Raw genomic sequence first — 14,889 nt, 5'->3', positions numbered from 1 at the left:
TGTACAATGGATGGTTTAAGATAAATAATAAAATCAAATCACTTTTGAGTAAAATAAGAAACCATATGAAAATATCGAGACAAAAGCAAAAATAGTCGGTCAAAAAAAAAAAAAAACTATCGAGGCACATTCACAAATCATATAATACAATACAACTTTACATTGTTATAATGATTAATTTTGCATCCTATAACTTAGTATGACTTATCATAATATGCAACACATATACAAATAATTGTACAGTAACATTGCAACTCCAAATGATATATTCTTTTGAGACGATGATTTGAATGTGTATTCTATGCACACTTATAACACAGGGTAATTTGACGAAAAATTTATGTTTTGATTTATGGAAAACTAAAATAAATTATTATGGTTATTTCTTTCTTTTACTTTTACCCCCTTCCTCCTCCAAGTCTCACGCGCAAAATCCACTGGGAACACACACAACACACCAAAAAACCAAAAAAACACACACCAAACCCTCTCGGCTTCCCCCCTCCTCCTCCCCCTTCCTCTTCTCATCCGCGGCGGCGGACTCAAGCTCAGGAGCTCACTACCGAGGCACTAATCTCCCCCCCCCCCCCAAACCTTAAGCGAATTTCTGATTTTGGGGGATTTTTCTGATTTTTTCTGCGCACGATTGGCTCGATCTTGCTTTCCCAAGAAGCATATATTTCATTAGGGTTTTGGCGTCTCCGCGAGGGAGTTGACTTAGGCGGAGCCTTCGCGATGGCGGGCACGAAGGCGGACGCCAACGCGGAAACGGGCGGCGGCGGCTCCTTCAGCGAGCAGAGGCTGGTAGAGAAGCTCGACAAGCTCAACAGCTCCGCGGCGAGCATCCAGAGTATCCTTTTCTCGGTGGTTTCTGTCTTGCACGCTTGCAAGTTTGGGGTAATCCAGATGTTGTTGTCTGTCTTATTGTTTTGATTAATCTAGTATCGAGTAAAGCCCTAAATTGCAAAGTTGCAATGTTTATGAGTAGGAGTGGCCAGGCGATGTCATTGGTCATTCGAAGTATAGTTTTCTTGTGCTGTTCTTTTTTTCATGTTTTATAGCCATATTGTTTTGTTCCATATAATGCTTGTTGTGTTGTTAGTTTGCTGGTCACATGGGTACAAGTTACCAATACTTCCTCCTGTGGTTGAATGTGATTCATATGAGTGTATCTGTAGTATAATCTGATTTATGCTTCTGTACTTCCCGACAACTCTTTTGGTTCTAGACTTCTAGTGTCAATCTTGGACAGTTTGTTCGAGAAAAATAGTTTTCTTTTGCTGCATTATAGATGCAAAAAGGCGAGGGTACAATTCTTTTTAATTAGCTTTGTGCTGCACTTGATTTTTCATGTGTTTACTGCTAAAGCTTGGTTTCCAATTTTTTTTGGTATAAAGATTATTTTCGGTGTCTTTTTTGAGGGTGTTCTCTTTGTGAAATGGCAAATGATGACAAAAACTCCTAGGACTCTGCATTACATTTAATTGTAATATGTCTCTTGCTTGTCAGGGCATGCATATATATATCCTTTTCAGCTTACCAGATTAAGTGAGCAGAATAATTACATGCTGCACTTTGATAAGGGGCTAAAATTTAGTCATGTGGTTCTAACTGCACAACTAGTTTATTCTGGTTGCCTTTATTTATGGACTAGTACGGTAGTAGCTAGTAAGCCCGTTTTTGCTCTTGGTTAGCTGTTTGCACAATCTCTATGGCATTCTAACGGTTCTTATCTATTCTGTGTTCAAAATAAATTGTGGAAGCATTTGTTGCGCTGAAGCTGTATGGGCAAAGCTACTTCGCCTTTTACATTATGGCCATATATCATCATTTTGAGCCAACTAACCAGTTAAGTGAAGACATATCCTACACCATTATTGATTGAACAAACCCGTCAAGGGAAACTTTTGGAGTTTGAAATAAGGGTGCAGCATTTAGCATGCTGCATGCAGTCCTCTATTGAACACAAAAAAGGAGAATCATAGGATTATTTCCATGTTATTGTGCTTGCATCCTGTGTGAGGAAGTCCATGCAGTATGTGGTATATTGCACTCCATTTCTAAGCAAGTCATGGTGAAATATACAGCAAATGTTGCTGTGACTCTTGGAAATGTCTTACATACTAACAATTCATATCCTGTAGAAGCAAATGATCTCACCCCGTGTTAACTTTCCACGCTCACCTGGACCTTTGATCTACACTCACCTACCTTGATCTCCACCACTCAACCGTAGGTTTTATGCACATTGTTGCAATTTTTTTTGGGCTCAAACATGTTCTGCTTCTTGACATTTAACATACACTCACTATCAAATTGGGATGAGATGATTGAAACTGTGGACCATTTTCTAATGAGAAAACCCCCCGGCTTTTATCCATAAGCCCCCCTCTAAACACCCCATTGTACATGCTCTTATGATGTCAAATTTAATCAGAGTTTTTTTTTCTGTTTTCCTATGTAAGTTTGCATCTAGATTGCACTAGTATTTTTTTGGCATTCCTTAATTCTTATGCAGCGCTTTCACAATGGTGCATTTTTCACCGCAAGAGAGCCAGAAGGGTTGTAGACACATGGGAAAAGCAGTTTAACAGTGCAACAAAGGATAAGAAAATATCATTCCTGTATCTATCAAATGATATCCTGCAAAACAGCAAACGCAAGAGAGGAGAATACGTGAATGAGTTCTGGAGGGTTCTACCTATATCACTGAAACATGTCTACGAAAATGGGGAAGAAGGAAAGAAAGTGGTGGCGAGATTAGTAAGTTTTTTCTTGTTTCACTGTGACATGATTAATGCTTCGCAGTCCAGCAACTCTTTTTATTTGAAAGTGGTCCTAGACTCCTAGTGCCTTGTACTAATGATTGTTGTTTGTTTAGTTGGTATAGCAAACTATTGGAATCATATGCTATTGCTGCTTTGTGTTATTTGACTATCATATTATTCCCCTGGTATGCTTCTCTGGATTTCAGATATTTGTTTGCTCTGATGTCTTTTGAAGGTATGATCATGGTCATGTGCATGGTGCATTAGATTTTGACATATATGTACAGAAAATGTGAGCTAAAAGTCATACAAGAGTGGCACCAATTAATAAAGCGAATATCCTTTTATTTTCGAGCCTCATTTCCTCATTGTTAGTAGCTCTTGTTGGGTGTCATCTATAGCCTACCCCAACTTGGTTGGGACCAAAAGGCTTTGATGCTGTTGTATTGTTTTCTCAAATGACTGTCTTCCTTGGTAAGTTGGTAATCAGCTGCAGAAACAGCGATCCAGACTTTCTTCCACTTGTGTTCTTTAGGTGTATAAATATTTGCATGGGCTTCTTAATCATAGTTTGCTTGGACCTTCGTCAATACTCTGTAAGGAAATTTGCTGCAAAAGTTGATGGAATCATGTGCACTAATAGGACACCATACTGCATTGAGACCAGATTAATTCTGAAATAACTGATGATAAATTTAATCATTTACTTCGTTTTTTTAATTGCAAGTCCAAAATTGATTTTTTTAAGTGTTTCTATCTTGTTATTTTTTGGAACTACAGATAGGAATTTGGGATGAAAGGAAGGTTTTTGGGACCCGTATTGAAAGTCTGAAAGATGACATTGTTGGTGACAACCCTCCTACATTGGATAACAATGGGAATAGTTCAAATCCTAGCTCTAATCCCTCCTCAAATTCCAAAGCTGCACGGAAGGATTCCAGTACAATAGTAAAAGTAAGTTGCCTATTATCCTGTTGTACAATTTTGCTTTCTTGTACGTGGGTTGATTTAACATATTGAATTGTATATGAGAGTGCCTTCTTATTGTTGGTCTTTTACTGTAGAAACTGACTGTTGGTGGCATGCCTGAAAAGATTGTAACTGCATACCAATCTGTGCTTGATAAACATTTTGATGAAGACACAGCTTTGAACAAATGCAAGAGTACTGTTGGTGTTTTGGAGAAGATAAATAAAGATATAGACGATGCTTGTACCCATGGTAAGGATTTTGCTCGATCACTAGTTATTTAGTGTTATGGATATCTGCTGTTGAAGAAATTTGACACCATCCTTATGCATTCTGCTATTTTGGCCTGTATTTTTTTCATAAGGTATTCAGCCAGCATCATCATTGATTTCCGACCTTCAAGAACAGGAAACAACCCTAAAGCAGTGCATTGAACAACTTGAAAGTGTCGATACAATGAGGATGTCCCTGATCAATCAATTAAAAGAAGCCCTGCGCGAACAGGTCTTGAGCACCCTTTTTATTATCTTCCAAATGTTCTATCTCAATTGCATATGCCTCATGCTTCACAAAACTATATGTTTTTCTTGTTTATATAACAGGAGATGAAGTCGGAGCTTCTTCATGATCAGTTGCAAGTAAGAATTATTCTTTTATGTCTTCTTGCATGTTATCATCCTTTTCATTTATTGTTATCCTTGCAAAAACACGCCCTAGAGGCCTAGATCATTCTATCCTATGATGTTTTTACTGCTCATGTCCAATTAAATGAGGTTTGTTAGGTCATAAATACATGCTGAGCATGTTCTTGGATCTTTAAGTATTCCCATTATGATGCTTTGCTCCCTTGCTCCAGCTATTGTTATCCATGTTGAAGTTCTGGGCACCATTCTTTTTCTTGGTACTGCCTAAGATGTCCCATGACATGTGGGCATAAATAGAGTTTTTGCGTTATCAATGGCATCCCATTGGTGAAATTGTGTCCACATGTTCAGGATGAATAGTGTGATAAAATGATTAGAAAAGAGTGACAGCACATGCACTTCTGAATCTCTAACATAATTTGCCTTTGCGATGGAAGGCAGACCAACTGTGCCCTGCTTGGTATGTGTTTGTTGCACATATATTTCAATGATCATAACAACTTAGTGCGCCAGAAGTCTAAGACGGTCTTTTGAGGTGTGCTTTCTTCCATTTGGGCTGCTTGGACTATGGTGTGATATGACTTTCTGTGCATTCTGACGTTTTTCCATTTTGTTATTTGTTCTTTTGAAACAAAGAATGGACCAACCCTCATAACAGGAGAAGTGTCCAGTGTTCTAGCCTGAAAAAAATATTTTTATTATTTTGTAAATGCTTTCTAGTTCTGTTAGGTATTCTAATATCTTTTTGGTGCGTAGCATAGCTCTTAATCTATTCATGTAGCTCATGTCTCACCACAACTTTTGTGGCTCTATTATTCATAAAGCATGCGGGTTGTAGCCGGCTTTCGGGGCCTTTTCTTGACCTTAATGCAATGCCTTCGGGATGTCTCTCCCTTTGGGTCGAGTTTTTTTTAATAGGTCTAGTTGTTTTGGTTCGTTTTGTGCATCTGCTCCCGTCTCCCATCAATATTGCTTTGCCACATGTACTGGGGCGGGGTTGAGAGGGGGACTGGGAGGTAGATTGCTAATTTTTGCATGATTATTTCTTGAGAATAGGCAAGCTTATGTAGTGCTTCACCTAACAATAGCAACTAGGACTCAAACTAGAAGCAAACCAATCTAGAGATAACCTTCCAACTAATAAAAGATAACAACTCAAATCTAATTAACTTAACTAACTTAGGCCACATGAGATACCCCATATGACGGTCACATTCTTATCCTGACCCATACCCTATCAATATTGTGGGTATGGATGCAGGCATGGCTGCATGGGTAATGTTTACCCATTGGCATCCCAATCAAGATTGATGCAAACTTTCAAAATTCAAATCACCATGTCCCCCTCCTTTTGCCAGTTTCTTTTGTGTATAAATATGAAATAAACTGCAGTCTTAGAGTTCACTGAAATTTGTCGTACATATGTTATAGTGTGAAATGTTCTACTTCATGAGTTTGACCATATAGATGCCAAGTTTCACGAAACTCCGCACATATTTGGGTGTAATGGTCCGCATTTTGGAACGGACATCTCAAAAGTGGGTTTTAATCTCACTGTTTCTAGCTCCAAATTCTAAATTCATGCAGGTTTTAGTTAAAAGAATTCTAGACTTAATGAATTCTTGTTTTAATGAATGCCACCTGGACTAGCGAGCGGTGGCAGATTTGGTGGCTGAGCCATCTAGCACCTGTAGCACAAATATGCCTCTTACCAGCTCCTATTGCAACCTAGCCACCCCATGGCATTTATAACAAGTCCACTGCCCACTATTACACTATTACAGCATCCCCTAATACTATTACAATACTCTCTATATTTTCATCTCCAATAGCTACCCCATTTCTTACCTTCCATTACTCTCCACCTCTTTTCGGGCCCACGTGCATCCACTATCAACAGTGTTGCAGGTGCCTGCATTCGTCCTCAAATTTGAGGCCGATTGCTTCCTCCCGCTTCCCTGTACCAGCACTGTAGCGGCAGAAGCTGATGCTGTTGGAGGCGTTTGCGGCACGCAGGCGATCGGCAACTGTGCTGTAGCACTAGAAAACGCGCCGATACATCGTTTGTTGGAGTTGGCCTAATATCTTTTCTGCAACTGTAATCGTGCTTTAGCTGTTATATGCGAAATTAGTGATATCTAGCTAATCCCTGATCTAATTGCCGAAACAGGTTGCTCGAATGGAGGATGAACGTGCCGTGCAACTAAGACAACGACATGGCGGTGCCCTTGTCATGAATGGTGCAGGATCTAGCTCAAGTCCACTCATGATTACTCCTCCAGAGCAAACAGCTCCCCAGTTACAACCACTGCATCCAGCAACCTCACTTCCCACCGCAGTCAGTGCAGTGGGTGACGAGCCCAAGAAAACAGCAGCAGCTATGGCAGATAAGCTTGCATCTTTGTCAGCACCTGAGCTGTCCTCCATTTTCTCATCCTTTATTGCTGAGCAAGCTGCTTCCATGAATAATGGATCGCCTTCTGGAGAACTCTCTGCAGGACCACCAGGCTTCCAGATTGAAAAGAGGCCTAGGCTTGAGAAATCCATGCAGGCAGGTGACAGGGTTGCTCCTCCCATTTTTGGGCAATTAACACAGGTGCAACAACAGATTGGAGCAGTACCTACTTCTCTTGGAGGCACACAGCCACCAACACAACCAAACCAAGCACCTGGCCCATTTCCACCTCCACCGCCATTGCCATCTCTATTGCCACCACTTCTGCAACAATTTGGTCAAAGTACTGGAGGAATGATCGGAATGGGACCTTTCGGGATGATGGCTGGCTCTATGCCACCTCCGCCCCCATTGTCTAACATTCTGCCAGCAGGTTTTCCAAGACCAAGTGGGCCACCGCCTCCACCTCCGCTTCCACTAGCTCAGAACCAACCCCAGCAACAGCAGTGTCCTCAGGCACCACAGCAGTCGCCGACATCAGCTGGATTCTTTCAATCATCAGGCATTGGGTTCTTCCCACCGGTGCAGATGCAGCAATCTCCGTCTGTCCAACGACAGTGATTCAACAGTATTCATCAAGGCTATAAAGACCGCACCTTGTGCTAACTTTGTATATTCAATAATAATCCCCAATATTAAGCTTTTACTTGACTGGTCCTGCAATTGAAGCAGGATCAATGCTCACGAATCGTAAAGATTTGTAGAATAGGCATGTGGCTTTTGTGATGTATAACTGTTCCTTTTGGTCTGAGGAGTTTGTTTTAACTCTCCCTGGTCATGTGAAGTAGTTAGACTTACTTCTTCTTTGTACTGCTCCTTAATTAGTCCCGAGGCAAACAAATAGTGATACTGACATTGTTGCTTAAGTGTTGCCCAATGCTAGAACAGTTTTAGGGTTCAAAGAGTTGTAGAACTTACTGGTCATAGTCTCATAGATATGGTGTGAACCGCAAATATTTGTCCTGTTCAAATTTATTTATTATCATTTTTATTATAATGTTTGGCGCAAAATTGCTGTTTTTCCTCACTTGCTTCCTACATAAGGGTTAGTTTGGAGAAGTAATGGTGATCCAAGTGAGCTGAAAATCAACAAACGACCTTTATGAGTAAAGCAAATGTCTGTAGTCTGTTGAGGTAAAGATCGATGTGATTTTCGTATACTCAGGTTATCTGCTGCTACAGTCAGTTATACAATGTTAAGTGGATGCTAAGTATTCAGTCCGTAATGATCAAATCATGCAGAACAGAAATATATACATAGTAACTAAACTTACCTTGTTTTGCTTCCTAGATAGGGGCAACATTCAGTGACTCAGGATGCCAACAATGGCGAGGGGAAGAAAATGAGTAAGTATGATGCACAGATAGATCTCAAGTTGCCAACATTGGGAACAAACTGTCACATTTTTTGGAATTCCATCACAGAACTTATGATCTAGCAGCACTAGCTAAGCACTACTTAAATTACCTGCTCATACTTGCCCTATCAGATCATGTTAGTATTCTCCCTACAACATGAGAAGAATGACATAAAAAAGATTGCTGCTAACCACAAGAGAGAATCAGAGGAGGAATAAGCTGCTAGCTTCTGGTCATTCAGATGGACTGGCTGACTAATTATGCCTGGGATTTGGTCTGGTCCCTGGCGCGGGCTTCTTGCTGGCGTCGAACTCCACATCCGGCTTCGAATTCGCGTTGGCCCCCGGCGTCGTCCCTCGATGGACGCCATTGACATGGAAGGTGTTGGTGGCCATTGCGGCCGGTTGCAACCTTCTGGCCATGGGACGATTGTTGTTGTTGTCGTCGTCGTCCTGGGTCGTTGGTGATGCTGCTGCACTCGCACTACTCAGCAGGAGATGGAGCAAGAGCATGGCGCTCATGACCGCACTGCTGCGTAGAACCTTCATCTGTGACTCGTGTGTAGGAGTAGTAGATCCAGGGGGGCGATCGATGCAAGAGTGTTTGTCTGTTTGGATTCGATTGGAGAGTGTTAGAAACCGTGACTTGTATATATTATGGCCGGCAGTGAACATGCGAGCTAATTCCACTACCCTGGAACGTGCAGAGAACATGCTACCCTTCTCCATATCTTTAGTAGTGGAGTGGAGCAAAAGGGCGAGCTAGCCATGCATGAAGCATATGGCCGAGCTGGGTGAACATGTCGCCCTGAGATCTGCATCGATTTCTTATTTTTTGTAAGGGAAAAAAACCTAGTGTAGTTTGATTCTCTTTGACCACAGCACCTCCTTTTCTTGAGCTAGTCATATCTAATCCAAACAGACGCCTAAATGGTCGGTAATTCATACATCTCTACATACCAAAGCCTTTCCTTTCACACAAGAATTAAAAGAAAGAAAGAAAGAGAAACACATTGCCGTCAGGTAGCAGTCGCATGCATACATGTATGTCTACAGTTATCTGGTCAAATGCACATTTCAGTACAGACGGGGTCCTAAATGCCGACCATGTGAAGTTCATCTTTGACTAATGACTGTATTTGTTGATGTCCGGCACTATGAATTTGAGGTTTTTTTTATCAATCCAATTAAACTGCGGCTTGTCATGTGTTCAGGTCATACATCCGCTTCTTGGAGAACAGTTAGGATAGTTGGGAATCTTATTTGGCTGTGCGTACAATACAATAGTGCAGCAAGCTTCACATTCAGATCGTCATTGTGCGCGATGTTCGGCCAGTAGGTCACAGACGTATCAGACACAGATAGCATGCTCTGGAGTCCGGAGTAAGATCGGACAGTACATATCCAATTCAGTATTCAAATCTACTCTTGTCTCAACTCTGCAGTGGGAGGGGTTATTGCTTGGCTACTCATCACATTACATGCATGAGTACGAGGAGATAGTTAAACATATATACCAAGTGAAAATGCCATGATCGATTAAGAGTAAACAATGCAGTACTAATTGTGGCTCTCCACATGGAAGAGGGGTTGGCCAAGGACCATCTGTCTCCCAACTCCGCAGATTTGATCGGCGATCAGTTGGCCAAGTTACCTGATTGCCGAGCTCCTTGTTGCCTTGCTCCTCTGCAATCATTGGAACATTCTTGGCCTTTTTGCTCTTGGACCGCAGTGGTAGATGCACGACAAACTCAAGTAACATGGGGCACTTGGAGGAAAATACAACTCTATAATGTGTTGTGCATGTAGGGCATAACTAAGTCGTCCATCTCTTCCACCTGATACTTTTTCATCTATTGATCTTTTTACCTTTTTTATGATTTTTTATCTGCCCCCTAATATAAATCTCAACCCAAATAAAAGATCCTGATAAACATTACGTCCATAAGCCCTTGTGGAAATTTCCCTTCCGGCACTTGAGTAGAGCTACTACTAGTCCATCTTTCTAACGGATGCCACATGCTGTTTGGAGCTGGATGACTGCAGATGGGACTTATTTCTAAAGTGAACTGAACTGTCTATGCTCTGCAAACTTCAAATCCAACTGAGCTTAAACAACATTTACCTGAGAGACAGTAAGATCTCTGCGAAGCAGACATGTTTACACTTGGACCCCAGGTGCGATCCGCCATGGCGTCCACCAGCAACCTATCACCCTCCAGTCTGTAGAAGCCCGCAGAGCTGGGCGGTGTGGACGAGGAGCGCATCACTCGACGGTCCGGCACCCCTGGGAGCAGCTGCACTTGCTGGAGCGCCGGCTGAGCTCATCGGTAGCGACGTTGGACAGCCTGGGCTGAAGCTGATGAGTATGCACGGAGATGTTGGGTCTTGTTGTGTGCGAGTAGAGAGCAGGGAGCAGCTGCGCCCTGACTACCCCTTGACCTCCTATTTCACTTTGTTTCCCAATCAAACAGCGATGGAAAAAATATGAAATAAATCACAGACATTGGGGATGATATGGATAAACAGTACATAAAATTTCAAGCTCAGCCGTTGCCTGTGGAGGGAGAACAAAAGAAGAGAATTCCAGACCTGGGGTGGTCGGTATTTCAGATAACGACCACCCCTGACCTGTATTCCAGTTCATTTCTCAGTCGATTCGCGACGACAAAAATCTGAAGAAAAAATTCCCAGACACAAATGATACAATGGAGAATCACTGTGAGAATTTCAGATCTGTGGTCGGAGAACCAAGAAAGAGAATTTCTAGACGAATGTTGCAGCCCTGCGTGTTGGAGACTTGGAGTTTCAGTTTCACTTCATTTGCGATTCAAACGGCCAAGAGAAATTATGGGAAAAAATCACACAAGTGAAAGATTGAGCGCTGAAACACCATATGAAATCTCAACTAAAAAACGATCTACAGGGAGAAACAAAAAAGAGACAAAACTCTGTCACCAGCTTTGGGAGTTTATGCTTGAAGAAAGAACTATGTCAGCAGTCAGCACAGCATCATGATTAGATTAAAATTAGAATCATGTAGTGTAATCCAGCTAGAAATCTGTATGCCTCGATTGCCTAGCTGTGGTGCTGTATGCCTGTGCGCATCTGTTCCATAATTCTTATATTGCTTAAACTAAAGACGATCATTATCCAATTGAAATTTCTCGAGAACGTCGCCCAACAGAATTTCCAATTTCAGAAAAAAATGAGTAGCCGGAAATGTAAACATTCGATGGTTGGAGATCGGCTAGTCTTAATCAACTCGATACTGAGTAGTCTCATGGCGTATATGTTGTCGATGTCTTTTTAGATCCCTAGAGGAATTATATTAAAAAACAGACTATTAAAAGTCTTAGATTCTTCTGACAAAACAATGAATACACATAAAAAAGTATAGACCAGCTAAATCGGAGGTCTTATGTAGATAGAAGGATTAAGAAGGCTTGGGAATCTAAGACCTTAATATCCAAAATGGGTGTTTGTTTGGCAAATGGCTTTTTAAACTTAACATTGAAGATGGGGTATGGCAACATATTAGAAAGAAGTACTTAAGAAATAAAACTATTGGCGAAGTGCAATGGAAACCAGATAATTCACACTTTTGATCTAGCCTTATGAATGTGAAAGACTGGTTCTTGAGTTTGGGGACATTTAATTTGAATAATGGAACCCAAATCCGTTTCTAGAACGATAAGTGGCTTGGAACCTCCACACTTAAAGATCAATACCCATATTTATATTACATTGTATGAAGGAAATAAGTAACAATTGCTCAAACTATTAATTTGGACCCAATTAATATGTCCTTTCCTAGGGCATTGACTGGGAACAAATTAACTAAATGGAATGAATTGGTTATGAAGTTGCTTTTGTGCATTTAAACAACCAAACTGATTCCTTTAAATGGCCACTTAATAAAAATTGTTTTTTTATTGTTCAATCTATGTATAGAGATTTACTCAATCATGATATCATTCCTTTGAGTCGTTTCTTATGGAACCTTAAAATCCTGTTAAAAATAAAGATCTTTCTGTGCTATTGGGTTATAAGAGTCATTTTAACAAAGTATAACTCAGCTAAACGCAACTGGCAAGGTAGTGAATAATGTTGTTTATATAGCAATATAGAAACTATCCAGCATCTCTTTTTGATAGTTAGTTTGCTAAATTCTTGTGGAGATCAGTCCAGATTGCCTTTGGTTTGCAATCACCATCATGCATAGTTCATTTCTTTGGATTATGACTAAAAGTTTTCACACTATTTTTTCTTACAATACATGTTGCAAAATGACCTGAAATATCAGACAATCCTTGCTGCGCTCAACTCAGGGCCGGCCCTGGAGGGGAGAAGAGGGGTGGCTACCCTGGGCCCCAGAACTCAAGAGGCCCTCCCATATCGTGCATTAGTGTTGCATGGGCTTTGACATTTGGCTGGCTCAAAAGAAACGTTCCTTCGCAGGAGGTTTGGCGGTTAGTACTGGCATCTGGTGATCTCATCGCAGGCCTAGGAGTCTAGGACACGAGGACCTCGACTCCTTGAGGCGGCGGGACTCCGAGGGTAGGAAGCGGAGTTGATAGCGAGTCGGCGACACCACCAAAGATATCATTATGCTGAATCTCCCGAACAACGGTGACTCAGCGACTTGGCCTAATTAGTGATATGGTTACTCGCCAATTGTCATCTCGTACAGTCCTAGCATCCTGCTCTTGTCCTAATCGGTGATAACTGGTAGAATTTGTAGTAAGCCATCAATTGACATGTTGGGATCTTAAGGATATAAATTTTTAGGAGTTCGATGTGATAATTATTAATTGGGGACCCTGTTTTTAGTTTCACGTCAGGCCACCAAAAATCGCAGGATCTGCCCTAGCTCAGCTCAGCTCAGCTCTATTGTATTTTTTCATCGATGACGTTGCTAGGATTATGTAAAGTGTAGGATCCTGAAGATTTTCTACCAGCGGTATTCACATCGAAGCGAAGGTTCCAGTATCAATTCTTACGAGAGCAAGGGAAAAGTATCATAATAATATCCAAAATGCAGAATTAATAAAAGTCGGGGATGTAGCTCAATTGGATCGGGATATTGCGCTGTATGTGATAGAGCTAAATGTTCTGGTACAAAAGATTAGGACATGATACGAGCTAAATGTCCATTGTTGATTCATGAATCTCAAATGGTAGAGCGCTCGCTTTGCATGCGAGAGGCACGTGGTTCGATCCTCCGCATCTCTAACTATTAAGGTATCATTTTTTTGCTGACGTGGCACAACTGATGCCATAGGCTCTCTTTGAGTCGCTCCATTAGCACTGGTGACTAAAAAAAATGTCTTTTCATGATTCACGGGTAATGTCGTTTGAGTGATTATGTAAATACTTATTTAAACTAGAATATCTAGTTATTATCTGTGCGTATCGAAGAAAAGTATATAAAATATTGTACAGGTTCAAGACTTCTTTAAGATAATAGGTGTACATCCTGTTCCATCTTGCTTATTCTCAAGAAAAATAATTATAATGGGGATATATCTAGATCTAATCTTAAGTATCTTGGCAAGTTTTTTCGTATTCTAAATCTCGAAGCCTTTACCGGATGAATATAATTATAATATGACTATGATGTGGATCTCCGCTAGTTGTTTTCTCCCTTTATTCGACTAGGCTTAATAGGGTTGGTTACTTCTCACTTCCCTTGTTAGATGATTTTTTTTGGCTTAGGGTCTGATAGTCTGGCTTGGAATTTGATTCTATTATAGACATTCCTGTTCCCTCCTTATATAATCGGGTTGGGAAGATGTATCATACTCAGAGTCTCCGGATGTAAATTTTCTGAATTGTATTACTTTTAAATATCTAAAAGACTCATTCTCAATTCGGTGACCACTTTCGTATAGAACACACTAAACTATCCAAAATATCGGCACATATCTTGTTTAACTTAGGATGATTATAAATCTTATGATGAAAAACACTGTATAAGATAACCATCTATCTCTAGGATTTACCATATTTTTGACAAATTCTTAATTATTTAATGATCAATTTCTTGTCAGTCGTACCGCGCGTCACAATCTTCTCACAGGCTTGCTGCAACACCGATGGATTCAGGATCCTCGACAAGAGAGTTGATGTGCGGCGGTTGGATTGGGCCAACCAAATTTCCACCGGGAAAGGAGAAAAATGAGACGGGGTAGAGAGAGAGAGAGAGAGAATGAGAGAGGACCCACTAAATGAGCGTGCTGACGTCGGATGGGGCACGACGGATCCCACTCAGACTACCATGTCCGCAAAAGCACCATCAAAGGAGCACCAGGAGTCAACGACTAGCGTCGCTTGATTTTGAGAGAAAGGACCAAACATAACCGGTATCAAAGTCGAAAGACTGAAATTAAAATTAAACCATCTCAAGATTGGAGGAACCAAACTAAGGTTTTAAAAAACACTAATTATATATATCAAATACTAATATATATATTTATATATATATATATCAAATAATATATATGCCAAATTATATATATGATAACTTTTCATTTTACTGTTTTTAATCCACTTTGGTAACCGTGACTCTTTTTCGAGAACCTTTTAAAAGTTCTATCCGTATGTGTTCTGATCGCAAATTCATATTAGATATACTAAATCCAGCAGCGGTTAATTGAAATTGATTTGACTCTTTTTTTTTTGTTTTTTTAGCC

General features: G+C 40.7%; 1 protein-coding gene across 1 annotated transcript; it reads left to right on the top strand.

The window, feature by feature from the left end:
• The first annotated feature begins 436 nt into the window (after positions 1 to 436).
• LOC133886609 (uncharacterized) lies at positions 437 to 7,833 on the top strand. Its single transcript, XM_062326323.1, has 8 exons — positions 437 to 567; positions 671 to 850; positions 2,519 to 2,763; positions 3,549 to 3,722; positions 3,833 to 3,989; positions 4,102 to 4,241; positions 4,340 to 4,375; positions 6,552 to 7,833. The coding sequence occupies exons 2-8, from the start codon at positions 736 to 738 to the stop codon at positions 7,395 to 7,397; spliced, it is 1,713 nt and encodes a 570-aa protein (XP_062182307.1). The 5' UTR covers positions 437 to 567; positions 671 to 735; the 3' UTR covers positions 7,398 to 7,833.
• Positions 7,834 to 14,889: the final 7,056 nt, after the last annotated feature.

This window comes from Phragmites australis, chromosome 12 (genome assembly GCF_958298935.1).
Source record: "Phragmites australis chromosome 12, lpPhrAust1.1, whole genome shotgun sequence".
NCBI classification, from domain to species: domain Eukaryota; kingdom Viridiplantae; phylum Streptophyta; class Magnoliopsida; order Poales; family Poaceae; genus Phragmites; species Phragmites australis.
Note: the sequence above shows the minus strand (reverse complement) of the source record. Positions and strands in the feature narration are given on the sequence as shown.

Bases quoted from the DNA above. Each gene is read 5' to 3' on its own strand.
- LOC133886609 (XM_062326323.1), top strand. From the start codon at position 736: ATGGCGGGCACGAAGGCGGACGCCAACGCGGAAACGGGCGGCGGCGGC. The intron at 3,990-4,101 runs GTAAGGATTTTG...TTTTTTCATAAG, and splicing joins AGACGATGCTTGTACCCATG to GTATTCAGCCAGCATCATCA. The intron at 4,376-6,551 runs GTAAGAATTATT...TTGCCGAAACAG, and splicing joins TTCTTCATGATCAGTTGCAA to GTTGCTCGAATGGAGGATGA.